Source organism: Delphinapterus leucas, chromosome 16 (assembly GCF_059928025.1).
Source record: "Delphinapterus leucas isolate spDelLeu-1000000601 "Yukka" chromosome 16, BTC_Dleu_Yukka2, whole genome shotgun sequence".
NCBI classification, from domain to species: domain Eukaryota; kingdom Metazoa; phylum Chordata; class Mammalia; order Artiodactyla; family Monodontidae; genus Delphinapterus; species Delphinapterus leucas.
In genome coordinates, this window is record NC_143144.1 from 27820817 (window position 1) to 27848533 (window position 27717).

The window sequence follows — 27717 nt, forward strand, 5'->3', positions numbered from 1 at the left end:
TTTTAAGTTTACAAATGTATGTGAGTCTTTTGGCCTATCTTTTAGTTGTTGATTTATAATTTTACTGAAGTGTGATCTACATGTATTCATTGAAGCTCTCTTTGTGGTCTAGCATATGGTCAACCTTTATGAATAATTCACTTGTGCTTCAAAAGAATATGTATTCTATGATTAAGTACAGGGCTATATAATTAGTGTTTGAGCTCAACCTTGTTGTTTTATTCAAATCTTACACATCCTTAATTTTTTCCCTATTTGATCTAGCAGTTTCTGAGAGAAGTGTATTAAAATCTTCCATTTTGACCCTTTTAGTTTAAAGATGAAGAAACTGAGGCCCAGCAAGTTTAAGTAACTTCCCCAGTATCCCACAGCTAGTTGTGGCACAGCTGGGGTAAGAACTCAGGTATTTCTCATATTGATATTTACTCCAAAGAGAAAGTCCAGTAATTTTTATTCTGTTAGTTTCTCTTATAATCACAATATTCCCTGTCAGTTCTGTGTTGTATTGGCCAATGGAAAACTGAGGGCCACTCTCTTTATTCCCAATTTGAATCTTAGGCTAATGTGCAAGTTATTGAAGCAAGTTATTTTAATTATGGGAGGGTTATTTTCTATAGGTAAAGCAGCTATCACAAATTCCCACAATTACCCCCCCACACACACAATTTCCCATCTATTTCAAGGATAAGCACCCTCAGCCAGCAGTTCAACAGGATGGAATGATTCAGAAACACTAGTAGAGTAACTCCTTTGCTGGTCTTTGACCTTGTTACATTCTGATACAATATCACTCCCATTTTAAATTTTTTTAAAAGGAAAACAACTTTAATGAAAAAGGAACTCAGGTCATTAAATATAATTAAATACATTTTAAATATAAATACCATGTCTTTCCTGATTAGTATCAGGTAAATATCTAAACTATGTGTCTGAATAGCTAAACCATCTGTCTGAATTCTGGTCTCAAAGACAAATCTTAGAGACAATTACAAAGAAGATGCTTCATAGCATCAGGTGCATTTTTTAAATGATGGGATCTTTTGGGAAAATAACTTCAGTCTATCAGATTTCTGTTGTTCCTATTGTTGGTAATTCATTTATGGCTACACCCTTATTGTCTACTTTGCCTTTCTTTTTATCATTAGATTCTTATATAGTTTTCTAGACCACATATGACATTTCTGTAGATCCAGAGCATAAATAGGATGACTATACAATCCCAGACTTGAGGTCCTAAACATGAGAGTGAAGGCAGGCAGAGTGGTGCTGAGGAGGGCAGAAGGAAAATCTCTCACCTTCCCCAAGTCTCATCTGCCATCCCACTGCACAGCCCTTGCACATCTCCTAACTGCAACCCCAGACCAAGATCTGATCTGTACATGCTCCTTCATCTTGAGTCAGGGCACACACTGGACTGGGCTTCGTTTGTGTGGTCTGGGCTGAGGCCTGCTGAGCAGCTCAAAAGTGCCACAGGGAGCCCACCCCATCTGAAACCCCCACTGACGGTCAACCCCAATCCACCCCATTACTACTCACCTGAGACCACCAAACCCAAGTGCCTCATTCCCATTTTTAGAATCTGCTTTCCAGACAAACACACCTAAGTATATGATTTTCAAGCACATCCTAAGTAGAGGCTTCCCAGACATGAGCTCTCCTTCATCATCAGTATAATGACCACATCTGAAGCTCATCAAACCTCAACTATCATGCATTGATGGCCTTCCCGCTATCTCTTTCTTTACTTGGTCCCTCACCCCTCTGCTCTACAAGGGCATTGTGTAAGGATAATAATCACTCACTTTCAGGCAGACCAGGGCCAGATATGCCCATACTTCAGCATTGTAGTTGTTCAGTGCATTGGCTTCAGAGAGAGCATCCTCAGCCTCTGTGAGCTCATCCAGCTTGACAGAAAAAGAAGATAACGTGATTTATTAAGTCAAGGTAGTTTTCACTTAAGCCAGCTGGAATCTGTTTAGCTGAAAATGCTATGTCCAAATAACATTGATATATGTGACCCATACTAATAATTTTCAACTTAAAAAATTTTTAGCAACAGAAAAAAAGTTTTTAGCAACAGAACTCTTTCTTCAAACAAAATCATATGTGGTGGTGTTCCAATATATGAATGAGCTAAAAGTAGAACTGCTCTGATTAGAAAGTCAGGTACAGGAATCTGGAACCCTGCCTACTGGGCTCTCGAGTTACACCCCTCTCTTTTTCCTTCTCTCTATAGCAGGCCCATCAGGGCATCCATGAACCATAGAGCTTCAGGTGCCAGGGTTGGAAAACCAGAAGTATTCACTATCATGTGTGCCTCATTCAGTGATTTCCCCATACACAGTGGGCTGTCAGATACATTTGTAGTTTTACATTGTACATCCCTTTCTTAAGTTAAAGTCCTATTAGCCCATCAAAATACTACTGTTTAGAAAGCTTCTCTTTCCCCTAATAATAGTTATTGACAGCACAATCTTGAGCAATCAATACAACATTCAGAGATTCTAGGGCATTCCCTGAGCTCTGGGCACATGGATATCATTGCTGCTCCCTAATACTGTGAGTCTGTTTTGTAAAATCTTCCAAAAGGTCACCTAAGGAAAGGATAAGATACCTCTCTCTCCCCAGTAAAATCGTTCTTCATTTTTCATGTTTTAGAAAGTAAAATAACTGGTTTCTAGGCCCAAGACAATATGAAGAATGGCCTTTCGGCAATGCCCATACCTTGGTCCACACTTTAAATGTCTCAGAGATATTGATTCATTATTTAATCAACCTATATTTGCTAAGGATTTATTTTACTCTGTGTCAGGCAGTATGCTAGCTACTTAGAATAAAAAGAAAAAATACAACTTTTGCCCAAAGAATTCACTGACAGATACGTAAAAAATTAGGACAAAATGAAAACTCAAACACATAAAGAGTTCTGATAGAAAATAAGCATTTCTATAATAAAAGCATATATATATACATATATATATATATATGTATATATATACACATAAATAATCTAGTGGAGGGACAAAGGAAAAGAGGAATAATTGTACCCCGAGATTAAGGGATGGCTTCAGAGAAGAATCACTGCTGAAGTCAATCCTGAAGGATAAATAGGAGTTTGTTAGCTATACTTCAAGGCATTCCAGGTAAGAGGAACTTCATATACAGAGGCACAGAGGCTTCAGAGAGCATGGCATGCTCAGGAAACTCTTAATATGCTTGTGTGGCTGGAGAAGGGAGGGAAGGGAGAGACAGAGAGAAAGCGAGAGAGAGAAGAGAGAAAAGAGAGAAAACAAAGGAAGTGATAAGACCAAGGAGTTAGGAAGAGACCAGATCATTCAAAAAAAATCTGAATATTATTCTGAAATAAGGGGTAGTCACTGAGGAGTTTAAATAGGGAAGTAACCTTGTATTTGCATATTTTAAAGACCACTTTGGTAACAATGCAGGAGATGAATTGAGGGAGGACAGGAGAACACCCTAGCAGGTAAAGAAGGGATGAGGCTTGAATTAGAGCAGTAAAAACACAGATGGAGAGGAGACAGTAGACTCAACAGACATTTAGGAGACAAAATCAATAGGATATTTGATGCCTAATTAAAAGTAATAGAATTAGACTAGGATAGTTTTTAAGTTTCTGGCTTGGTTGACTGGATTCATTATAGTCCCATTTACTAAGACAGGGAATACAGGAGAAGGTACAGGCTTAAGGAATGTGAGAATCCTTCTGAGATAAGTTAGGTTATATTTTGGATGTGTACATTTTGAGGTGTCTGGGGGACCATCAAATAGAGCTGTCTATTACATTGTTTGATATAAGGGTCAGAACATGAAAAGTGTTATGAACTGAAGCTTTAGGATTCATTGGGGCACAATTGGTAGTTAAGACCACTGGGGTAGATGATATTTCTTAGGGAGAAGAAGTAAGGTGACAGGAGAAGAGCTGGCTATAGAACCCAGGAGGACCCAACAATTATGATGGGCAAAAGAGTAGGAGCCAGCAAAAAAAGGCTGAGAAGGACACCAGAGAGGAAGGCGTGGAACTGGAAGGATGTGAATGCAATATTGTGGAAGTCAAGGGAAGAGAGGGTTTCAAGAAGGAGACAGTCAGCAGGGTTAAGTGCCACAGAGACTTCATCGGAGGGTCTATTGCATTTGGCAATTAGGATATTATAGGGGGCCCCCATCAGAGAAGTTTCAGCAAAGTGTTAAGGGGTATACACCTAACTGCAAGGAATTGAAGGATAAATGGTACCTGGGAAAGGAACAGATAATTCACATGATTTCAACTTCATTAGTGATGAAAATGTAAATTAGGATATATATCAAATTGGAAAATGATAATGCCCATTGTTGATGACTTTTAACAGTAAAATGGACTCTCACACCTGGCAGAATATACATCAGTTTACAGCCTTTCTAGAAAGTGAGTTGATACTATACTTAAAATTTTTTCTACATTCTTTATGAATGTATCCTAAGGAAATAACAGAATTAAGCACAGAGATTTATGTCTTAAGAATGTTTATTTCTGCTTTATTTATAATATATAGATGTAGAAACTAATGACATGTCCAATAAGTGGTTGGTCAAATAGATATGGTATATCCACACATAGGTATAGCATGACTAAAACATTGACTGAGGGGCAGAGATTACTTGGATACCTTAGCAGTGGGACTTAACCCAAGTTTTTTTGAGTTTCTATATCAATGAAAATATTTTTTATGCTACTTAAAACAAATAGAAGCATGATTTATGCTGAGTAGTTTGTACTATTGGTTTCTTGTTCTTTTGAAAGTGCTGTTAGGTTTCTAACAGCTACGGATGTTTTACATCCTTTCTGGGAAGGTGGAGTGGGGGCATATGGCTTCTATATAAGTGATCATGTGTCCTGGTTGGCCTGGGACACTACCTGTGTCCCAGTGTAATTATTAATATCACCCTTTTCATTCTCAGAAGTGTCCTGGTTTGTATGATAAATTACATGATAACCTTACTTATGCATCCAAACCAGGGAAGACCGTGCAGTTATCAAAATTTATGTTTTAGACTATTTGATTATGTGAGAAGGTACCAATACTATACTGTTAAGTAGAAAAAAAGATTCAAAAGCAGTAAATATATTATTTACAATTTTATACATTAAAATTACTTTCAGGGCTTCCCTGGTGACGCAGTAGTTGGGAATCCGCCTGCCAATGCAGGGGACGCAGGTTCAAGCCCTGGTCTGGGAAGATCCCACATGCCGCAGAGCAATTAAGCCCATGCGCCACAACTACTGAGCCTGCATTCTAGAGCCCATAAGCCACAACTACAGAGCCCGAGTCCCACAAGTACTGAAGCCCATGTGCCCAGAGCCCGTGCTCCACAATAAGAGAAGCCACTGCAATGAGAAGCCCGCGCACTGCAACGAAGAGTAGCCCCCGCTCGCCACAACTAGAGAAAGCCCGCATGCATTAACGAAGACCCAATGCAGCCAAAAATAATAAATAAATAAATAAAAGAACTTTAAAAAAATTACTTTCATATACGTACAAAAAAAGACTGGAGGAAAATGCCTTCAAATGTTAATAGTGGTTATCACTGAGTGGTGGGGATTATGGATACTTTTATGTTTTCTTCATATTTTGTATCATCCAAATTTCTATAACTATCATATTTTACCTTTATGGTTAAAAAAACAGCAATGAGGAATAGGAGACAAGGAATGTAAACAATTCTTTTGGTTAAGGGTAACAACCAGGGAGGTTGTTACTGTTGTAATTGTTTAATAAGAAGGGGAAAAGTACAGGGAAAGAGCTGATTGGGAAGGAAAGCTTAAAAATGTAAATCAAAGAGAAAGAAAATATTAAGAGAGTGAGGGATTAGGAGAAAAGGAGAGGGATAGAATCAAGAATACACATGAAGAAGTTAGACAAGAACAGAAGAATGCATGCCTCTTTCAAAGATTAGAGGAAAGGAAGGAAGGGTGACTAAAGAGTTTAAAGGGGCAGTGGAACAAAAGATCTACCAGAAGCTGTAGCAACTCCTCCTGAATACAGAAGGGGGACACAGAGCCTAATAAGTATCAATTAGTTTCTTTAATTTAATTGAGTAGATTCTTTATATCCCATATCACTTTTCTCTTCCAGATAACATCATAAAATTACAAGCTTATGTACCAAATAACATGAAATATTTTATTATATAGCTTCATGCTTCAGTTTTTGTGGGATTTTTAAAGAACGTTTTATTTTTGTAGTTCAGATTGACCTTCAGTTTACTGAACAGCTTTGAAGAGCAACTTTTCATTAGAGAAGACTGCCCTGAGAGCCTTCCTACCACCATCCAAACTCCCAGGATGCCTGGAAGGCCAAGGAGTCAAGGTCAGCTGTATGCACAGGCTAGTCTCAAGACCTGATCCTCTTACCTTATAACAGGCGATTCCCAGCCCTAGCCAGGTAAGGCATGAAGGCGATCTCTTACAGACTTGCAGGTAGGTTTTCTTCGCCTTTTCGTACTGTAGAAAGAAAGCACCACTAAGCTATTGATCTGGAAGCTTCAAACACTGCATTTCTAGGATAACCATGAGGCTTCTGTAATTGTACTCCACACCAATCTAAGTTAGATGAGTCCTTGGATTATGTATATATATGTTTATATATATACATATATTTAAATATATTTTATATATATATTTAAAAAATATATATTTTTTTAAGACAACTTTTTAAGAGAAGTTTTAGGTTCACAGCAAAATTGAGAGGAAAGAACAGAGATTTTCCATTTACCCACTGTCCCCACACATGCATAGCCTCTCCCATTATCAACATCCCCAACCAGACTGGTACCTTTCTGTTAGTTAAGTCAAGCTAAGAATGCTTCTACTACTTTTAATAAAAGAAAGCTAAAATAATAGCTAAAATAACACTTACTGAGTTCTTAACAACTTTTTTAGTATCATAATGGTTAAAACCACAGACTCTAGTATTAGACTGCCTGGATTTGAACCCTGCTTCTATTAATTACTGGTTATCTGATGTTGGGCAAGTCACTTTACCTTTGGATGTAAAAGTGTCATCATCATATTACTACTCTTACTCCACAAAGACGGATGTTAATGCTTGAACTGTAATCAGGTCCCAGACAATGACCTGATTTACATAGTTACTCCCCATCTCTATTCCTCACCTCTTTCTCTTCCAGATATATCTGCCCCAGTCGCAGGAAGATGAAGTGCATCTCAGAAGCATCCACTACAAAACTAATGGTTCGCTCATAGCATGCCTTGGCCTCAGCATGATTTCCACTCAGAAAATAGAGATGGCCCTTCACGCCCCAGACGTTAGGGTTCTAAGAAAGTGAAGAACAAGTAGTACATGGGATGAGGTGGTATGTAAAAGTACATTAATGATCTTTGTTTAACATTTTAATTTAGATGAAGTCCATGTTCTTTTGCAAATTAGAAAGAGGGCCATTCAGTTGCACTGGGAGATACTGTTCTAGGACTGCCCTCTCATTTTTTTCTTGCATTCTTCAAAGCCATTTTGTCTTTGGGGAAAATATTAAGAAAAATATTCATGCATAACCATGATGATGTTCACAATGAGAAAGTAGAAGTTCAGGAAACTTGAAATAGATAAAGTGTCTGCTAAAGAGCTGTCCTTATCCTTTCTCTGTCCTTTGTAAAAGTCATGATTGATTAAGAAAAACAAATGGAAGGAAATTAGATAAATAAGTTTACTGACAGCTGATGACCCCCACCTCTAGTAACCAGAAATCTACCTGTGATATGGCATCACTACCTTTAAGAAGGCCTACTTGTCCCTTCTCCAAACTAAACTTAAGATGCTCTAGCAAAAGTTATTACCAGGTAGTCCATCTGAGCTGCTTGTTGAAGGTATTCCTCTGCTTTAGCAAAATCCTTCTTGAGTAGGTGTGTCTGGGCCAGCACCAAGTAATACTCACAGCTGGGGCCTCCATGAGGGCATAATAGCTCATGTGCAAGCACTCTGTGTACATACTGCAAGGAAAACTCAGATTATAAGAAACATGTAAATGACCGCATGGTGTCAATTCCATAGCTCTCACGGTTGAAGATTATGTCTCTGATAATAAATAATAAGAAACATATTATAGAATGAAACGATTATCAATTTCAAAAGGTTAGAGGTGAATTATAAACATTCAGCATATCATGGTTCCATTACCAGCTATTCATGTAGTAACATTTCCAAGTGAATTATCTACAGTACTGTATAATTCTGGTCTTGCTGGTCATACTAGATGAGTTTTAGCCTATTGTGTAGCAGACAAAGGCATTTCATCAACCACCCCATTTTCATACGAGGTAACATTTTCAGGCATTTGTGTTTATACGGAAACTTAGAGTGAGGCAAAACCTCCCTTTCTAAAATTCTAGACTCAGGATCTTAGAAACATAAATGTCTGTTTCTGATACACTCTCAAGCATTTGTTATGTTCACCAGTTTTATACTTTGGGCTATACTTTGTTTTTAATATGATATAAGGCCTGCAAATTTGACAAAGTCATATGTACTTGCTAAGAAGAGGGGAAACCCTTCTTCTCCCGCTGTTCTCATCTCAGCCTATAACATAGAAACTTCCACTAATAATGATACCTTCTTAGGAAAATACAGGGGGGGGAGGCTCTGCAGCTGTTCCCTCTACCTGCATACTGACTCTTGGACATGGGGGAAAAGTGATTTATTTAATTAGGGAGACAGAGAGCCTATTTCTCTATTGTGAAAGGTTAGTATATTAAAGCCTCCTGTTTAACGTGGCCCACTCCCACCTAGTTCATAATTCTTGCCCTGTCTTGAGTTGCCCACCCTCAAGTGGCACATGCACTCTATAGGTTGAGGGCCAAATCTCTCGCCTCCTGGATCTTGCTCTCTCTCTTACTGCTCACTTCATGGATATGTTTCTCATTTCCTATGTGGTAGGTAGACCTTACAGGATGCTCTTCTTCTCTGAGAGGAGACTGCAATTCTCCAGCTGTTCCACCTGTGACTGCATGGGTAAATCAAATCTGGGACCAGTCACATATCCAGCCCAGTTATACCAATAAAAAATTAGTATTTTTATCTCCCCATATAGCACTGTGTATCTGTTTCCAATTGGTTCAGAACCTGGAAGGGAAGAAGGGTGTGCTTAGGCTCCTGTGAACCCCCAACACTCACATAACATGAGTTCCCACAATAAAGTAACATCAGGCTACATATGACTCAGAGTCTGATTTTGCTTTGCTGGTATTCTATAGGGAGCAGACTCGCAGTGAGGTCTCCTGATGCCCTCTGCAGAGAGTAGTTCATGTTTGAACGTTTATTCCATCGTGTCTATAGTGTGCTCTCAAAACATGTTTGATTTCTGCGTCATACACAGTTAAGCTTGAGAAGACATCACTATGATAGAATAAGTAGTTCATTAAAATCTTTCCCTCTACTTGCCCTTTTTCAAATATTCTGACCTGCACAGCATTGACCTTCATCAAGAAGCGTATGGTCTCCATGAAGATGGTGGCAGGAGTTCGGGAAACACTATAAAGGGTGGGATGCAGACAAGTAGATGACTCTTGACATTTTGATGCTTCTGAAAATATGATATTAAAATAATAGACAATTAGATATAAAGGAAAAATTCAGAAGCTCAGACACATAGCAGGGAGAGTATTCTACTCTAATACATGAGAGAAATTATAATCTTGAAAGCAATAGATTATTCTATAGCAATGGCCCCCAAGGAGATCTCAAAGGTTCTCGAGGTTATTCTACTGGTGGTTCCAAATGCAAGCTGAATGAAATAAAAGCTTTTTTTTTTTTAAAAAGTATTCAGATCTTCCTGAATGTCAAACAGATTTGTAGATACTCTGAATCTTTAGATACTGTAAAAATGAAAACTCATTGCCAGAAAATCATAGGTCTATAGTTGGCTACCTCTCTGAGCTAAATGTAAATCCTCACTATAGAAAGAGTTGCATTACTGAGACTGGATTTCAGAGTCTAGCCTCACATGAAGGAATTTAGACAATATTACAGATAAACTAATCAACTTCAAACAAGTTAAGATTGCCATTTTGGTCATCAAAAGAGTTTTCAACATTGTCTAGTTTGTTTATCCCCTTCTTCCAAGTGGAAATCTTTATTCTAATTACCTTTTTTTGATGGTATCTCCTTGATAAATGTGTTGGATGGTTTTTGGCTGGTAGTTGGATCCTGAGACTGTACAGACAAAATGGGTTCATGTGACTCAGACTGCAGGTTAGAGGATTCATCAAGAAATTCATCTAGAATGGATAATGGAGCTCCTAGTCCTAAAAAGATTAAATTTTAATGAGATAAAAACCTACCTTCCTACATTGTATATTAAAAGGTTATTACAGGAGATAAATACAATTAATTTCCAAAGCATAGGAAACATAACCCCTAAATATTGCATGGAAAGACTTGTTTTGCAGATTTTTTATATTTCTGAATAATTTAAAGAGTGCAAGCTAAACAGACAGCACAGCTCCTGCCACTCTGACCCCCTAGTCAAACACTTCTGCCAGCCCAAGTCATGATAGTGTCAAACAAATACCTATTACAAAAGCTATATGCTAAGCCTAGAATCTCAAGAATCCAGAGGAGAAGATTAATATTTAGATAATATTAAAACCCTTTAAGGACAGGAATTCTATTTTATTTCACTGTTCAAAAATCACCATCATCGGGCTTCCCTGGTGGCACAGTGGTTGAGAGTCCGCCTGCCGATGCAGGGGACACGGGTTCGTGCCCCGGTCCGGGAAGATCCCACATGCCGCGGAGCGGCTGGGCCCGTGAGCCATGGCCGCTGAGCCTGCGCGTCCGGAGCCTGTGCTCCGCAACGGGAGAGGCCACGGCAGTGAGAGGCCCACGTACCAAAAAAAAAAAAAATCACCATCATCATCATCATAAGTAGTTATATATGAACATGGCTATATGCCAGGTATTATATTAAGGATTGTAATGTACAATCTTATTTATTTTTCACAACACTATGAGATATACTTATTATGCTCCATTAAACAAAGTGAACCACAGAAAAGTTCAAAAATTTGCTGAAGCTCTTAAACATTCCAAGCTGCCTCTCACATAAACAAATGTTTTAGGAATAAAAATAAAAAGCAATGCTGGTTAGGAAATGATCAGTGCCAGCTGGTTCTGAATCAGAAGAGGTCACTCTCAGCTAGAGAAAAAGATATGGCTTTGAAAAATAGGTAGAAGTTGGATAGGTAGAGAGGTAGGGGCTAAAGTATGGAAGTAGCAAGGTAATTATTTTTATGGGTATTGAGGATTGCATAGTAAAAATTAAGGAAAGGTAGGTTGGGGGCTAGACTGTATTGATATTTGAATGCTAGGAGTTTTCTTCTGTAGGAAAAAGAAGAGGTTTACAATGAGGAGTTTTGAGCAGAAAAATCAGAGGATGAAAGTGGGATTTTATGAAGATTACTCTAGCAGTACTATGCAGCAAGGAGAAAAAAATGTTGATGGAGACAAAGAAGTCTGTAATAAGGCTGTTATAACATTCTGAATAGTGGTAATGGAGAGTAGTGGAAATATAAAAGGAAGATGTAGGGAGCATTTTGAAAGAAAACCAAATGGTCTGGGAAATCAACTTGATATTGGGATCAGGGGAAGCTCAAGCAAGCAACCAAGAAGAAGCAGGGATGACTCTGAGATCATGAGCTTGGGTGCCTAATATAGTGATGTAGAGTCAGTTTGAGATATGAGGAGATGAGTTAACTAGTGGAAAAATCCAACTGCTGGATTCTGGAGGGATGTCAAGGTTAAAGATAGAAATCTGGGGCTTCCCTGGTGGCGCAGTAGTTGAGAATCTGCCTGCCAATGCAGGGGACACGGGTTTGAACCCTGGTCTGGGAAGATCCCACATGCCGTGGAGCAACTAGGCCCGTGAGCCACAACTACTGAGCCTGCGCGTCTGGAGCGTGTGCTCCGTAACAAGAGAGGCTGCGACAGTAAGAGGCCCACGCACTGCGATGAAGAGTAGCCCCCACTCGCCGCAACTAGAGAAAGACCCAACACAGCCAAAAATAAATAAATAAATAAAAATTTTTTAAAAAAGATAGAAATCTGACAGTTATCAGAAGTGAAAATAGAAACTGTGAGGGTAGGTGAGCTCCTAGAAAGTAAGACAGTATTACTGGGAAATGATTACATCTAATGGGTGTGACAAGAAAGTGAAGCAATCAAAGGAAACCCAAACTATTGGAGATGGAGTTAATCCAACATGTATTTCAAGAAAAGAGAATGGTTAAATATGCAGACTGATCATTGAGAAGTGATGATCTTAATGAAAAAAATGAAACTGGAGAGGTGGCCAAAACGGCAGAGTAGGAAGACCCTGAACTCACTGCTTCCCATGGACACACCAAAATTACAACCACTTTCAGAACAACTATCTATGAAAATGACACGGAGACTAGAAGAAAATATTTTCCACACCAAAGACTTAAAAAAGGAACCACAGTGAGATGGTAGGGGGGACAGGGACATGGTATAGTCAGGACCCACACCCTCAGGTTGGTGACCGACATACAAGAGGAATATCACAATCATAGAGGTCCTCCCCAAGGAGTGAGGGGTCATAGTTCTATATCAGGCTCCTCAAACTAGGGATCCTGAACCAGGAAGACATGCCCCCAGAACATCTGGCTCTGAAAACCACTGGCGCTTAGGATCAGGAGAGCTGAAGGACTATAGAAAATAGAGACTCCAATTTTAAAGGGAGTGCACAAAATCTCTCATGCTCCCAGTCCCAGTGCAGAGGCAGTAGTTTGAAAGAAGCCTGGGTCAGACCCACTTGCTGATCTTGGAAAGCCTATTGGATGGCAGGAGGCAACTGGTACTCCCTCTGGGGATGGAGACACTGTTGACAGCCATTTGGGGATCATTCTACCATGATAACACTGGTACTGGCAAGTGCCATTTTAGAATCCTCCCTCTAGCTTATTACCACTGGGGACTGACCCCACCCACCAGGGGGTTGGCACAAGCCATGAGCCCTCCTGGAGCTCACAGACAGCTGCACAGGGATACAGCCTAGCCCACCAGTGGGCCAGCACCAGCCCCAATTCCCCCCAGGGCTGCACAGCCAACCACACAGGAAGCCTACTGTGCCCTCCAGTGGGCCCTCAGCCACCACATGAGGCACTGCCTCACAGACAACTGGGCCAGGGCCCAGCCCCGCCTACCAGCATGCCCACATTAGTTCACCTTGCCACAGAAGAAGAATGCATGCAGCCTACATACAGGATACCTCTAGAGCATATAGCTCTGGTGACCAGAATCGAGTGCCCTGCTGGGCCCCATTGGACATCTCCTACATAAGGCCATTTCTTCAAGATTGGGAAATGTAACCAACTTACCTGCCTACCACACAGAAATAAACAGAGAATTGGGCAAAATGAAGAGACAGATGAATATGTTACCAATGAAAGAACAAGACATAACCTCAGTAAAAGAACTAAAAAAAGTGGAGATAAGCAATCTTTCCACTTCTTTCAATCATCTTCAGTTGCCTTTATCAGTTTTTTATAGTTCTCAGCGGATAAGTCTCTCACCTCCTTGGTCAGGTTTATTCCTATGTATTTTGTTTTGTTTTGTTTTTTGGATACGATTTTAAAAGGATTGTTTTTTGTTTTGTTTTGTTTTGACTTTCCCTTTCTGATATTTCATTGTTAGTGTAAAGAAATGCAACATATTTCTGTATGTCAATCTTGTATCCTGCTACCTTGCTGAATTTGTTTATCAGTTCTAGAAGTTTTTGTGTGAAATCTTTAGGGTTTTCTCCATATAGTATCATGTCATGTGCATATAATGACAATTATACCTCTTCCCTTACAATCTGGATACCTTTTTTTTCTTTTTTTTGTCTGATTGCTGTGGCTAGGACTTCCAATACCATGTTGAATAGAAGGGGTAAGAGTGGGCATCCTTGTCTTGTTCCAGATTTTAGTGGGAAGGCTTTTAGCTTTTCACCGTTGAGTATTATATTAGCTGTGGGTTTGTTATAAATAGCTTTTATTATGTTGAGATATGTTCCCTGTATACCTACTTTGGTAAGAGTTTTTATCATGAATTGATGTTGAATTTTGTCAAATGCTTCTTCTGCATCTATTGAGATGATCATGTAGTTTTTGTCTTTTCTTTTGTTGATGTGGTGTATCACATTGATTGATTTGCATATGTTGAACCGTCCTTGTGAACTTGGGATAAATCCCACTTGGTCATAGTGTATGATCTTTTTTACGTGTTATTGGATTCGGTTTGCTAATATTTTGTTGAGAATTTTTCATTAAATACAAAGTTAAAAGAAAAGATATAATAAATATATAAGCAGAAATCAATAAAATTAAAATAGAAAATTAATAAAGATTAATGAAACCAAAAGTTGGCTCTTTGAAAAGATCAATAAAATCAATAAACCGTTAGCCAGGCTAACTAAAAAAAGAAAGAAAGAAAGAAAAAGAGGACATATTACTAATATCAGAAATGAAAGAAGAGACATCACTACAGATCCCATGGACATTAAAAAGATAGTAAAGGGCTTCCCTGGTGGTGCAGTGGTTAAGAATCTGCCTGCCAATGCAGGGGACACGGGTTTGAGCCCTGGTCCAGGAAGATCCCACATGCCGCGGAACAACTAAGCCTGTGTGCCACAACTACTGATCCTGCACTCTAGAGCCCACGAGCCACAACTACTGAACCCTCGTGCCACACTACTGAAGTGCACGCACCTAGGGCCCATGCTCTGCAACAAGAGAAGCCACTTCAATGAGAAGCCCGCACACTGCAACAAAGAGTAGCCCCCACTCGCGGCAACTAGAGAAAGCCCATGTGCAGCAACAAAGACCCAATGCAGCCAAATAAATAAATAAATAAAATTTTAAAAAAGATAGTAAAGGAATATTATGAACACTTATGTGCCCACAAATTTAATAACCTAGATGAAATGGACCAACTTCCTAAAAAACATAATCTTCCAAAACTTACACAAGGAGAAACAAACAATCTGAATAGGACTATATCTGTTAAATATACTGAATCAGTAATTGATAACCTTCCAATACAGAAAATACAAGGGTCAGATGGGTTCACTGATGAATTCTCCCAAACATTTAAAGAAGAGATTATACCATTTCTATACAATATCTTTAAGAGGACAGAAGCAGAAGGAATACTTCCTAAGTCATTCTATGAGGCCAACATTTTCCTAATACCAAAACCAGACAAAGACTTTACAAGACAAGAAAACTACAGACTATTATCTCTCATGAACATAGACTCAAAAATTGTCAACAAAATATTAGCAAATCAAATTCAACAATATATAAAAGAATTATACACCATGGCCAAATAGGATTTAACGTAGGTATGCAAGGCTGGTTGAACTTTCAAAAATTGACTAATGTAATCCAGAATATCAACAGGCTAAAGAAGAAAATCATATGATCATATCAATAGATGCAGAAAAAGCATTTGACAAAATCTAATGCCTCTTCAAGATAAAAACTCTCAGTAAACTAGGAATTGAGGGAAACTTCCTGGACTTGATTAAGAATATCTACAAAAAACTATAGCTATCATCGTACTTAGTGGTAAGAAACTTGAAGTTTTCCCACAAGATCAGAAACAAGGGAAGGATGTCCCTTCTCACCACTGCTTTTCAACATCATACATTATACTGTAAGTCCTGGCTATGTAACAAGACAAGAAAAAGAAATAAAAGAAATACAAATTGGGAAGGAAGGAATACAAATTGAGAAGGAAGAAATACAACTGTCTTTGTTTGAAAAAGATATGATTGTCTATGTAGAAAGTCCAAAAGAAGTGACCAAAAATACTCCTGGAACTAATAAGCAATTATAGCAAAATTGCAGGATACAAGGTTAATATATAAAAGTTAATCTATATACCAGCAACAAATAAGTGCAATTTGAAATTTAAGCACAACACTATCTATATTGGCATCCAAAAAAAGAAAAACTTAGGTATAAATCTGACAAAATATATACAAGTTCTGTATAAGGAAAACTACAATCTATGATGAACTAAATCAAAAAAGAACTAAATAAATGGAGAGATAGTTCATGTTAATGGATAGGAAGATTCACTATCATCAGGATGTCAGTTCTTCCCAATTTGATCTATGGATTCAATGCAATCCCAATCAAAGTCCCAGAAAGTTATTCTGTGGATATCAAAAAACTGATTCTAAAGTTTATATGGAGAGGCAAAAGACACAGAACAGCTAACATAGTATTTAAGGAGAACAAAGTTGGAGAACTGACCCTACCTGACTTCAAGACTCACTATAAAGCTTCAATAATCAAGACAGCGTGGTACTGCCAAAAGAATACACAAATAGATCGGTGGAACAGAATAGGGAGCCCAGAAATAGACCCACATTAATATAAACTAATATTTGACAAAAAAACAAGGGTAATACAATTGAGCAAAGATAGACTTTTCAGCAAATAGCAGTGGAACAATTGGACATCTACATGCAAAAAAATGAATCTAGACAACACAGACATCATAACATCACAAAAATTAACTCAAAATGGATCACAGGGCTTCCCTGGTGGCGCAGTGGTTGAGAGTCCGCCTGCAGATGCAGGGGACACGGGTTCGTGCCCCGGTGCGGGAGGATCCCACATGCCGCGGAGCGGCTGGGCCCGTGAGCCATGGCCACTGAGCCTGCGCGTCCGGAGCCTGTGCTCCGCAACGGGAGAGGCCACAACAGTGAGAGGCCCGCATACCGCAAAAAAAAAAAAAGAAAAAAAAAATGGATCACAGAACTAAGTGTAAAATGCAAAAACTATCAAACTCCTAGAAGATAACATAAGAGAAAACCTAGATGACATTGAGTATGGCTATTTAGATAGAACACCAAAGGCATGACCCATGAAATAAGGAATTGACAAGCTGGACTTCACTGAAACTAAAAACTCAGGCTCTGCAAAGGACAATGTGAAGAGAATGAGAAGACAAGCCATAGGACTAGGAGAAAATGTTTGCAAAAGACACATCTGATAAAAGAATCAAAATATACAAAGAACTCTTAAAACTAACAATAAGAATATAAAGGACTTGATTAAAAAGTGGCCAAAGACCTTAACATACATCTCACCAAAGAAGATATACAGATGGCACATAAGCTTTTAAGATACTGCATATCATATGTCACCAGGCATGGTGATAATGGGGAAAAAAGACTATGCATGTGTGGAGGCAAGAAGTATACGTGAAATCTCTATACTTTCCTTTTAATCTTGCTGTGAACCTAAAACTGCTCTAAGAAATAAAGTGTATTTAAAAATAAAAGATTAATATGAAAAATCATATTCTAATAAATTTTTAAACCTAGATGAAATTGATGAACTCTAAAAAGTATAAAATACCATGAATAACACAATAAGAAATATAGAATGCAAATTCTTAAAGATTAAGAAAATGAAATGATAGTCAATACCTCCTTTGCCAAAAACTCCTGGTCCCAGTTGTTTTATGGTTGAGTTCTGCCAAATGTTTAAGTCAAAATCAACTGTATCATATATAAGTTGATACAGAAGAGCAAAGGAAAGGTGCCTAATAATCTTGATTATAAAAATAGATGACAGGGGGCTTCCCTGGTGGCGCAGTGGTTGAGAGTCCGCCTGCCAATGCAGGGGACATGGGTTCGTGCTCCGGTCCGGGAAGATCCCACATGCCACGGAGCGGCTGGGCCCGTGAGCCATGGCTGCTGAGCCTGCGCGTCCGGAGCCTGTGCTCCGCAACAGGAGAGGCCACAACAGTGAGAGGCCTGCGCACCGCAAAAAAAAAAAAATAGACGACAAAAGAAAATTACAGGCTATTTCATTTATGAACATAGATGCAAAGATCCAAAATAAAGCATTAGCTATTCAAATCCAAAGGTATATTAAAAACTAATACATTATGATCAAGTAGGATTTCCAATTATTGCAAGAATTGTTCAATATAAAAGAAATTTGTCAATGTTGTTCACTGTATTAATAGATAAAAGGAGAAAATCATTTTTTTCAACTGATGCAGAAAAAGAATTTGATAAAGATCAACACCTATTAATGAAAAAAACTCTTTGGAAATTAAGAATAGAAGAGATCCTCCTTAATTCAGTAAAGGTTTTTCAGAAAAAGCTTACAGCATATTTTATATTTAATAGACAAACTTTAAACTCATTCCCCTTAAGACAGGAAAGAAGACAACGCTGAACAACACAACTAATATACAACATATTATTGTAGATAATAAAAAGACATGAGTAGTATGAGGATTGGGAGGAAAACGTAACACTGTCATTATTGGCAGATGTTATGATAATCATATTCTGGAAAAAAATAACAGAATTAATAATCTACTTGAATCAATAAGAGTCAAACAAGATTGTCATATACAAGTTCAATCTAAAAAGCAATAGTATACACTAAAATCTAAAATGTAGAAAATCAACAGCATACACTAAAAAATACAGCAATAACCAACTAGAAAACATAATTAAAATAAGATACTATTATGATAGCAATGGAATCTATAAAATATCTATGAATTACTTAAACAGGGCCTCACTGGAAAAAAAATGTTATAACTTTAATAAAGAACCCAGAAGATGACCAGAGTAAATGGAGAGATCCTCCACACACTTGGATGGAATGGTTTAATAATATGTAGATGTTAATTATCCCTAAATTTATCTATAAATTCAATACAGTCCAAATAAAATTTCCAACTGGATTTTTAATGTACTTGATAAACTCACTATAAAATTCATACAGATGAATAAACATTCATGAATAGGTAAGTCAGGTATAAAAAAGGCAAATAAATGGGAGAACCTCATATGTCAGATACGAAGGCATACTATAACACCACAGCAATAAAAAGAGTGTGATATTGTTTTAAGATCAGACAAATGAGACAGAACAGAGAGCTCAGAGACATATATACCTTAAATCAAAGGATAAAAGATGATGGTTTGGGCTTCCCTGGTGGCGCAGTGGTTGAGAGTCCGCCTGCCGATGCAGGGGACACGGGTTCGTGCCCCGGTCCGGGAAGATCCCACATGCCACGGAGCGGCTGGGCCCGTGAGCCATGGCCGCTGAGCCTGTGCGTCCGGAGCCTGTGCTCCGCAACGGGAGAGGCCACAACAGTGAGAGGCCCGCGTATCGCAAAAAAAAAAAAAGATGATGGTTTAATAGATGGTTTTGAGAAAACCAGATCTATATGTGGAGAAAAATAAAATTTGATGCCTACCTTGCATCACAGTCAAAGATGGAATCCTGATAGATTAAAGATCTAAGTAGGGACTTCCCTGGTGGCATAGTGGTTAAGAACCCGCCTGCCAATGCAGGGAACACAGGTTTGAGACCTGGTCTGGGAAGATCCCACATGCCGCGGAGCAACTAAGCCTGTGTGCCACAACTACTGAGCCTGCGCTCTAGAGCCCGTGAGACACAACTACTGAGGCCGCGTGCCACAACTACTGAAGCCCACACACCTAGAGCCCGTGCTCCGCAACAAGAGAAGCCACCACAATGAGAAGCCCGCATGCTGCAATGAAGAGTAGCCCCCGCTCACTGCTACTAGAGAAAGCCCACGTGCAGCAACGAGGACCCAAGGCGGCCAAAAATAAATAAATAGAATAATAAAAATAAATTTTAAAAATGATCTAAATGTAAAACTAATATTATAAAGTTAACTGAAGAAAATGTGACTTGAGGCAAGAACTATTTAAACAAAACTTCAAAGGCACAAAACTACAAAGCATTTGGAGAGTTGAACAACACAATCAACTAATTAAACCTACTTATAGAGCACTCCACTCAGTGACAGCAGAATACACACTCTTTTCAAGTGTATATGGGATCAAGACAGATCAAACACTAGACCATAAAACAAGTCCAAATAAATTTAAAAGGATTCAAATCATGCAAAGCACATTTTCTAATCACAATGAAATTAAATTAGAAATAAAAAACAAAGACATCTGGAAAAATCCCCAAATACTTAGAAAATAAAAAACATACTGTTAGATAACCCAGGGTCCCAGCTATTCAACTTCTAAGTATTTACCCAAGATAATTAAAGTATATGTCTATACAAAGACTTGTACATAAATATCCATAGCAGCTTTATTTTAATAGTCCCAAACTAGAAACAACCCAAATATATATCAACAGGTGACTAAATAAACATACCGTGGTATCTCTGTACATCAGGATACTATTTAGAAATAAAAAATGATGAACTACTGATATGGGCAGCAACATATTTGAAACTCAAAATAATTAGGCTTAGTGGAAGAAGTCAGACAAAAAAAGAGTATATACTGTGTGATTCTGCTTAATTCTAAAATTCTAGAATATGCAAACTCATCTATAGTGATAGAATATGCAAACTCATCTATAGTGATAGAAAGTTGATTGGTGGTTATCTGGAAGTAGGAGCAAGAGAAAGAGATTACAAATGGGCGCAAGGGAAGTTTTGGGGATTTTGGATATGTTCATTATCTTGATTGTGGTGATGTTTCCATGGGTGTGTTCATATGTCAAAACATCAAATTGTACATTAAATATGTGCAGTTTATGAAATGTCCATTATACCTCAAACTGTTGAAAATATATGTTCACAAAATAACAATGTACAATAACTTATAAACAAAATAACATATGGAAGAAACACATGAACAAAAATACACACATTAAACACATTAGAATGACTGATTTCCTAAAGTGGAGGAAAGGAGAATGTCAATGAAGAACAGGAAAAAAATACAGTGTATAAATAAACAAATAAATTTAACAATCACAAGAATGGGGCCTTACATACTGGGGAAGAGAGTGAGGGGAAAAAGAATGAAATTTACTCAGCTAAAATGATACCCCTTTTAGGGATACACAGAGACAGTAAATTCTCTAAGTCTCAGAAAACTGAATAGCAACAAGTAGAAGCTTCCAACTTTCCGTCACATGAATGAGGAAACACTTAGAAGGACTCTTTCCTGGTATCCCTGGAACAACTGAAAACTCCACCTTCTCATTCATTTAACAGCTATTTACTGAGTACCTACTATGTGCCAGGTCCTACTCATAAGGCCAGTAATTTTTTCCAATAGCCACTCATCATCTCCCTGGTCCCACCTGCTGGGACTTCCACCTTGACTGCTGCTGTAGAAGAACCACTGGTTATTCCCCAAGGGCCTAAACAGGAGTCGTCTTTCCCTCCTTCTTCAACATACTCCACAGTACTGGTGCTCCTCTGCTTCGTAACTTGTGCCTGAAGCACTCGTGCCTGAAGCTGTTTGAAGGCTTCATGAAATGCCATTTCCATTCGAATATCATTGTTTTGAATTTCATAGTACAAGCCTGAAGAAAAAAAGGTGTTGAAATAAATGTGACTAATTTCCCACCATCATATACTGAAGAATGACAACATTTCACTTAAATTTCCCACACTTTTACTAAAGTTTAAGAACTACACGATGAGCCATTTAAGAGTGGAAAGAGAAAGGGAAAATCTTCTAATGAAAGAAAACACATTCATATCACAGGAAAATATCAAACCAAGTAAAGTCCAGGCTACAACATTAGTTGGCTCCAAGCAAGTAGCATCTTCAAAGAAAATTTCTGCCTGTTCATAGTTCTCCATCAGGACAGCCAGGACACCACACAGCAACAAGCTGAGAAGAGACCACCAACATGATTAACAACATGGTCCCATGTCACAGTCATGGAACCAAGACAATTTCATATAGAAGCTTATCTGCTCCTACTCATTCCTTATCTCCCTTCCAACCATACCTGTGGATATGATTCTGGTTCAGGGAAAGGGCTTTCCGAAAACACTCTTGTGCTTTGATATTGTCTTCAGTTAGGAGGCAGAAGGCACCATAGTCCAGCCAGTGCTCCAGGTTCTGGGGCTCACGAACCAACCTCTATCACATGAAACATCAGGAGGACCAAGGTTATTGTGACGCTATGTCATATTCTTCATGCACATAACATCACACAGTAAGCACTCCGTAAATACTATAAGCTCTATGAAAGTAGAAACTATGACTAAGAAGTCATAGAACAGTCCGAATGCCTAGAACAGTCACTTCTCTGGCTTATAGTATGTGGTCAATAAATATTTGATGAAATAATGTAAAAAATGAATCCTCAACTCATTGCTTCCTAGTGTCAGTGTTCTGGTCATCATACGCTCATCCAATTACTTGGGAACCAAAAGGTTCATTTTATATTTCATTTTAAAGATTTACATATAATCATTTCTGTCACAGTCTTGAGAATGCAAACATAAGCTTATCCACAAATATGTAATAATAAAAGTAACTCATAATGAGTTAAAACTATAAAACATTGCTGAAAGAAATTAAAGAAGACATAAACAAATGGAAATACATTCCATGTTCACAGATTGCAAGACTTAATATTGTTAAGATATCATACAGTCCAAAGCAATTTACAGATTCAATGCAATATCTATCAAAATTCCAATGCTGTGTTTTGCAGAAATATAAAAGCCCATTCTAAAGTTCATATGGAATCTTAAGGGACCCTGAATACCTAAAGCAATCTTAAAAAAGAACAAAACTGGAAGACCCACACTTCCTGATTTCAAAACTGATAAAGCTATAGTAATCAGCCTGATACTGGTATAAAGACAGACATAGAGACCAAGGGAATAGAACAGAGAGCCCAGAAATAAATCGTAGCATATATGGTCAAATGACTTTTGACAAAGGTGACAAGACCATTCAATAGGGAAAGGACAGTCTTTTAAGCAAACTGTGCTAAAAAAACTGGATATCCACATGCAAAGATTGAAGTTGGACCCTTACCTAATACCATATACCAAAAATAACTCGAATCAAAAACCTAAATGTAAGACCTAAAACTATAAAACTCTGAGAAAACAGGGCAATAGCTTCACAACATTGGATTTGATTTTTCCTACAGCTGGCTATGTTCCCATTAACTATGCATTTTTCCCTCTCCCCACACCAAAACCTTTGCACCAGAGGAGGGGCGTCCTGAAGCAACTGGGGCCCATGTGCATACAGAGGTCCACTGCACTGCCTGTGTAGGCATCAGCGGCTCTTCTCAGATGCAACCCAGGGTCGAGTCTTTTCCCTGGTTGTGGCCCCCCAGATCCAATGCTGCTGTGGCATGGTCTAAGTGGGGCTGGAACATTGGCTTGGCCTGGGCCCAGGTGCATGGTGAGGCAGCCATGGGAAACCTGGCAGCCAGTAGGGCAGACCTATCTCTGCCTTGCCTCAAGGGCAAGCCAGGATGCTTGCACCCCTCAGGAGCGGAGTCCAGGCTTCTCCAGCCTTTTTATCCGTCCCAGCAGTTCTCCAACCAGCCAAGGTGGCTTGTCTCCTCTGCATAGGAACCCAGGACTGGGATACCCAGTCTGTAGCTTGACCTACTCACTCCCCAGTGTGGGTATACACCAGTGCAATCTCCCCTTTCCTCTGAGTCCCCTCCGAGGGGCACAGATCCTAACCAGATCTCCCCTTCTACTTTTCTTCCCCTTCTACTCAATTGTGTGTGTATCTTTCTTAGAGCCTTGGTTGTACAGGAGTCCTTCTGCCAGTTTCCAGTTAGTTTTCAGTGAGAATTGTTCTACATGTAGATGTATTTTTAATGTGTTCGTGGTGGGGAGGTGAGCTCCATGCCCTCTTACTTTGCCATCTTGATCTCTGCCTCTCGAGGTTCATTTTCTGCATATGGATAACCAACTGTTCTAGCACAATTTTTTGAAAAGACTATCCTTTCTGCATTGAATTTGTAAACAACTTTGTCGAAAATATAATGGCCTTATTTGTGTGCACCTATATTTGGACTCTGTTTTATTGATCTCTGTGTCTATCCTTTCACCAATAAGGCTGGATTTTAAACAATCAGAAACTACTATTTATTATACCCATATTGTACAAATAGCACTAGTGACAACCACCAGAAAGATGTTTAATTACCTCTTCATAGTACACTGTTGCCATTTCATAGTTCTCATTGACTTCTGCTTCAAATGCAAAGAGTCGAAGCTGTTCACTGCTGGTATAAATGGTTGAAGGAGTGCCTTGGACATCATCTGGCATGGCCTTGTCATCATCAAGATGTTAGGCAGACAAAATGAAGCAATTACAAGTAGAGAAGTTTTATAAGAATAAACCAAATGTGAGACTCTAGTCATGATGTCAAAAATGATATTGAGGTTTTGTACAGTCTTGCCAATACACTAAGAGAGTGAGAGCGAACCAAAGGATGAATATCAAGGGTGAAATAGAATCTCAGGTATCTGAGTACCAACAGTCTAAGCTCATGGAAGTGAGCAAAAAATTATTCAGGGCACAACTGCTCTCTTCAACCCTTAGGGCAGCCAGAATCCCTAAGTCACTTCTAACCTCAAACAGCTTCTTTCACTTTCTCTAGTGTACAGACAAATATTATCATTTTTTAGGTGCCATGACATGAAAAGGGTTGGCAAGAACTAGCTAGAGTCTTTAAACATCAAGAAAACACGAGCCCAGGGTAAATCTTTGGCAGCTACATCTACGTTTTGAGTGGGATATATAGACAGATAGATTCTACAAAGGAGACATTTTAGAAATAGCCAGAAAGGTAGAAGGAAAAATAATATATCCCATATACCCAGATAGGAAAGCAAGTCTGGTAATAACAAGTAATCTCTTGGGCCAGACGCTATGGCCAGGGAAGCCCCCACCCCACCCCACCAATTTCTTTAACTACAAATAAAAATAATACCACTGACTTGAACAAGTAGAGTTACTAAGGAATGTGAAGAGTAAAGCTAAATTTGAGATGGGCCAAAGTAAGCTTTTGATCATTGATTAATGCCTCTGTTCTTTGTTCTTTTTAATTTTGGCAACTTTGACCTCCAAATCCCTACAGCAACACACTGCCATGCCCAAACCAGAAATATTATACCTCTAATATCCACTCCCCAAACCCACATTACAAGGCTTCTCCCTTCTCGTCATTTAGTCCCCTTAAAACTCCTCTCTGACTTCCAATATGCCGATCATTTCCCAAATGGATAAGCCTGGACCTCATGATTTCTACTCATACTACTCTCTCACCAGCACACTCAAGTTCTGGGCATCCTTGTCCTTTTCCTGCACTTGCCTGGAAAACTCCCAAATTAAAACAATCCTACAATCGGATTTCTTCATTCTTAGACAGGAGCTGCTAACTGATCCTGAAGAAAACCGCATGCAGTTTTAGCTGAAGGCCTTTAATACTCTCAGCAATCTATGTATTTGTCCTTGTTCAGCAACATTTTTCATAATGCTGTGCAGTATCTGAATTTTCTTCAAGCTTTTCATTCAACTCTTACCCCTTCACTTTCAGTAAAGGCGTTACTTCACAGAAGAAATAGAAATCATTAGGCAAAAAAACCCTCAACTTTTGAATCCTACACCCGAATTGTTTCTTTCTGCATCCACTCTTGCCTTTCAGTCTCAGAGGACGAGGCATCACATCCTTCTCTGTTTCAAGGCTAATTGTTCCATCTAAAATCTTGATCCTTTTCCACTTGTATATCCTGAGTTTGCCGTTGGTTATTCCCTCTTTTTCCTCAATTTTCAACTTCTCCCAGTCTGCTGACTCTTCCTAAACCTGTGGATGTTCTAAAGACTTTTCCATCTTAAAAAGAAAATCTCGGGCTTCCCTGGTGGCGCATTGGTTGAGAGTCCGCCTGCCGATGCAGGGGACACGGGTTCGTGCCCCGGTCTGGGAAGATCCTACATGCCGCGGAGCGGCTGGGCCCGTGAGCCATGGCCACTGAGCCTGCGCGTCCGGAGCCTGTGCTCCGCAACGGGAGAGGCCGCAACAGTGAGAGGCCCGCGTACGGCAAAAAAAAAAAAAAAGAAAATCTCTAATTTCTAGCTACTGCTTTCCTACTTCTTCCCTTCATTTTCCAACTTCCTGAATTAATATTCCACCTGCTTCCTAATCACTCATTTACTCTTCAATTCATTATCCTTTGAATCCACATCATTAGCCCAATGAAACTGCTCTGTAAAGGTAACAACAACCTCCTTATTGCCAAATCCAATAAAAACCTTTCAGATTTTTTTCTTTTTTCCCCAGGTTTATCAAGATATAACTGACATATATCACTGTATAAGCATATATTGACTTAACATATATTGTGAAATTACTACTGCAGAAAGTTTAGTTAGCATTCATCATCTCATATCGATACAATAAAAAGAGAAAGCAAAAAAAGAAAAAAAAATTTGTCCTTGTAATGAGAACTCAGGATTTACTCTCAACAGTTTTCATATATACCACACAGCAGTGTTAACTATAGTCCTCATACTGTACATTACAACCCTAGTACTTATTTATCTTGTAATTGGAAATTTGTACCTTTTGACCTCCTTTCTCCAATCTCCCCTCCCCCACCCCAGATCTTGTTTTTCTTGAACTCCTCAAGAGTATTTGACAACGGTGACCATTTATTCTTCTTAAAATTTTCTTCTCTTGGATTCTGAAATACCACTGTCTTCTGGGTCTTTTGCCTTTTCAACAATTTACTTGCCTCCTTTATTAATTCTTTTACTCATCCATCCCTTAAATGTTGGTGTTTCCTAGGGTTTTGCCACCAGCTTGCTTCTCTCTCTCTACTCGTGCTTTTCTTGGCGGCTTCATCTATGACCACAGTTTGACTAGCGTCTATATACTCAAGGCTCCCAAATCTAATCTCTAGCCCAGATCTCTCTCTTGAGCAAAACCCCACAAAAGTCAATGTTTAAAACTGAATTCAACATCACTTGCCTTCCACCAAATTTGCTTGTGTTGTACTTCTTGTCCTAGTCAATGGTATTGCCAACTACCCAGTCACTGAGACTTAAACTTAAGAATCTTTGCTCTCTTTTCCTCCTTAGTATGTAATAACCAGTTAACATCACCAGTTCACCAGCTCTAACCCATCCTACATACTGCTATCAGTGTGCTTTTTGTAAAATGTAAATCTAATCATATTATTTCCCAGTATAAAATAATTAAATTTATTGCATCTAACTGCTAATAAGGGAAAAAGCCAAAACTTCTTTGTGTGGCATATAAGGCCTCCATCCACGCTCCTAGCTCCCCTACCAGGAACTGATCCCTGGCTTCATCGCCTGTTTCTCTTGTCACTCAACCACTTCAACCTCTGCTCCTGAACTATATGCAGTTTCTGTATATGCCATATTCTTCCAAGCTTCTAAGCCTTTATGATGTTCTCTATGACTCAAATGCTCTGAAACATCTACCTGGCGAGCTTCTTTTTAGCCTTCAAGGCCCAGGTCGAGTCACAGCTCCTCTGTGAATCCTTCCCTGAAAGATCTCAGGGTGAAGTTGATACTTTCTTTAGGCATCCCCTAACCTGCTCTACCATGGACACACCTTTGTCACAGCACTTGCCTCACTCTACTGCAGTTATTTGTATTTTGTGCCTCTCTCCTCCACTAGACCGGGGCTCCTTGGGGACATAAGGCAACAGTAATTACCATCTCATGCTCAGTTCTCAATTGCTTTCCAAATCAAATCGTCCAAATCATCTGTGCAGGATTGTTCTCTTAACCCTAGGATACTGGACACTCCTACCTCTTTCAGGAAGGCTGAACAGGTAAAAGAAAAAG

General features: G+C 38.9%; 2 protein-coding genes across 10 annotated transcripts in view; one reads left to right on the forward strand and one right to left on the reverse strand.

Moving 5' to 3' along the window:
- LOC149747241 (uncharacterized) overlaps positions 1 to 27717 on the forward strand; it is a 67326-nt gene that overhangs the window by 10259 nt on the left and 29350 nt on the right. For 4 of the 9 annotated variants that reach the window (XM_089897675.1, XM_089897676.1, XM_089897677.1 and 1 more), the window contains one exon: positions 6242 to 7371. In XM_089897675.1, coding sequence (XP_089753801.1) covers positions 7364 to 7371 — 8 coding nt within the window. In that variant the 5' untranslated portion in view covers positions 6242 to 7363. Of the gene's footprint in view, positions 1 to 6241; positions 7372 to 8945; positions 10161 to 27717 lie in introns of those variants that run through there. The other 5 variants (XM_089897679.1, XM_089897682.1, XR_016388069.1 and 2 more) reach the window with 4 other exon arrangements.
- Positions 1 to 27717, reverse strand: part of CFAP70 (cilia and flagella associated protein 70) — an 89159-nt gene that overhangs the window by 9488 nt on the left and 51954 nt on the right. Inside the window, exons 16-25 of the mRNA XM_089897683.1 lie at positions 24043 to 24168; positions 21860 to 21993; positions 21623 to 21738; positions 21200 to 21424; positions 10154 to 10312; positions 9470 to 9591; positions 7850 to 8002; positions 7171 to 7332; positions 6410 to 6499; positions 1803 to 1904 (exon numbers count right to left, since the gene is read on the reverse strand). Of these exons, the coding sequence (XP_089753809.1) occupies positions 1803 to 1904; positions 6410 to 6499; positions 7171 to 7332; positions 7850 to 8002; positions 9470 to 9591; positions 10154 to 10312; positions 21200 to 21424; positions 21623 to 21738; positions 21860 to 21993; positions 24043 to 24168 (1389 nt within the window). The remainder of the gene's footprint in view (positions 1 to 1802; positions 1905 to 6409; positions 6500 to 7170; positions 7333 to 7849; positions 8003 to 9469; positions 9592 to 10153; positions 10313 to 21199; positions 21425 to 21622; positions 21739 to 21859; positions 21994 to 24042; positions 24169 to 27717) is intronic.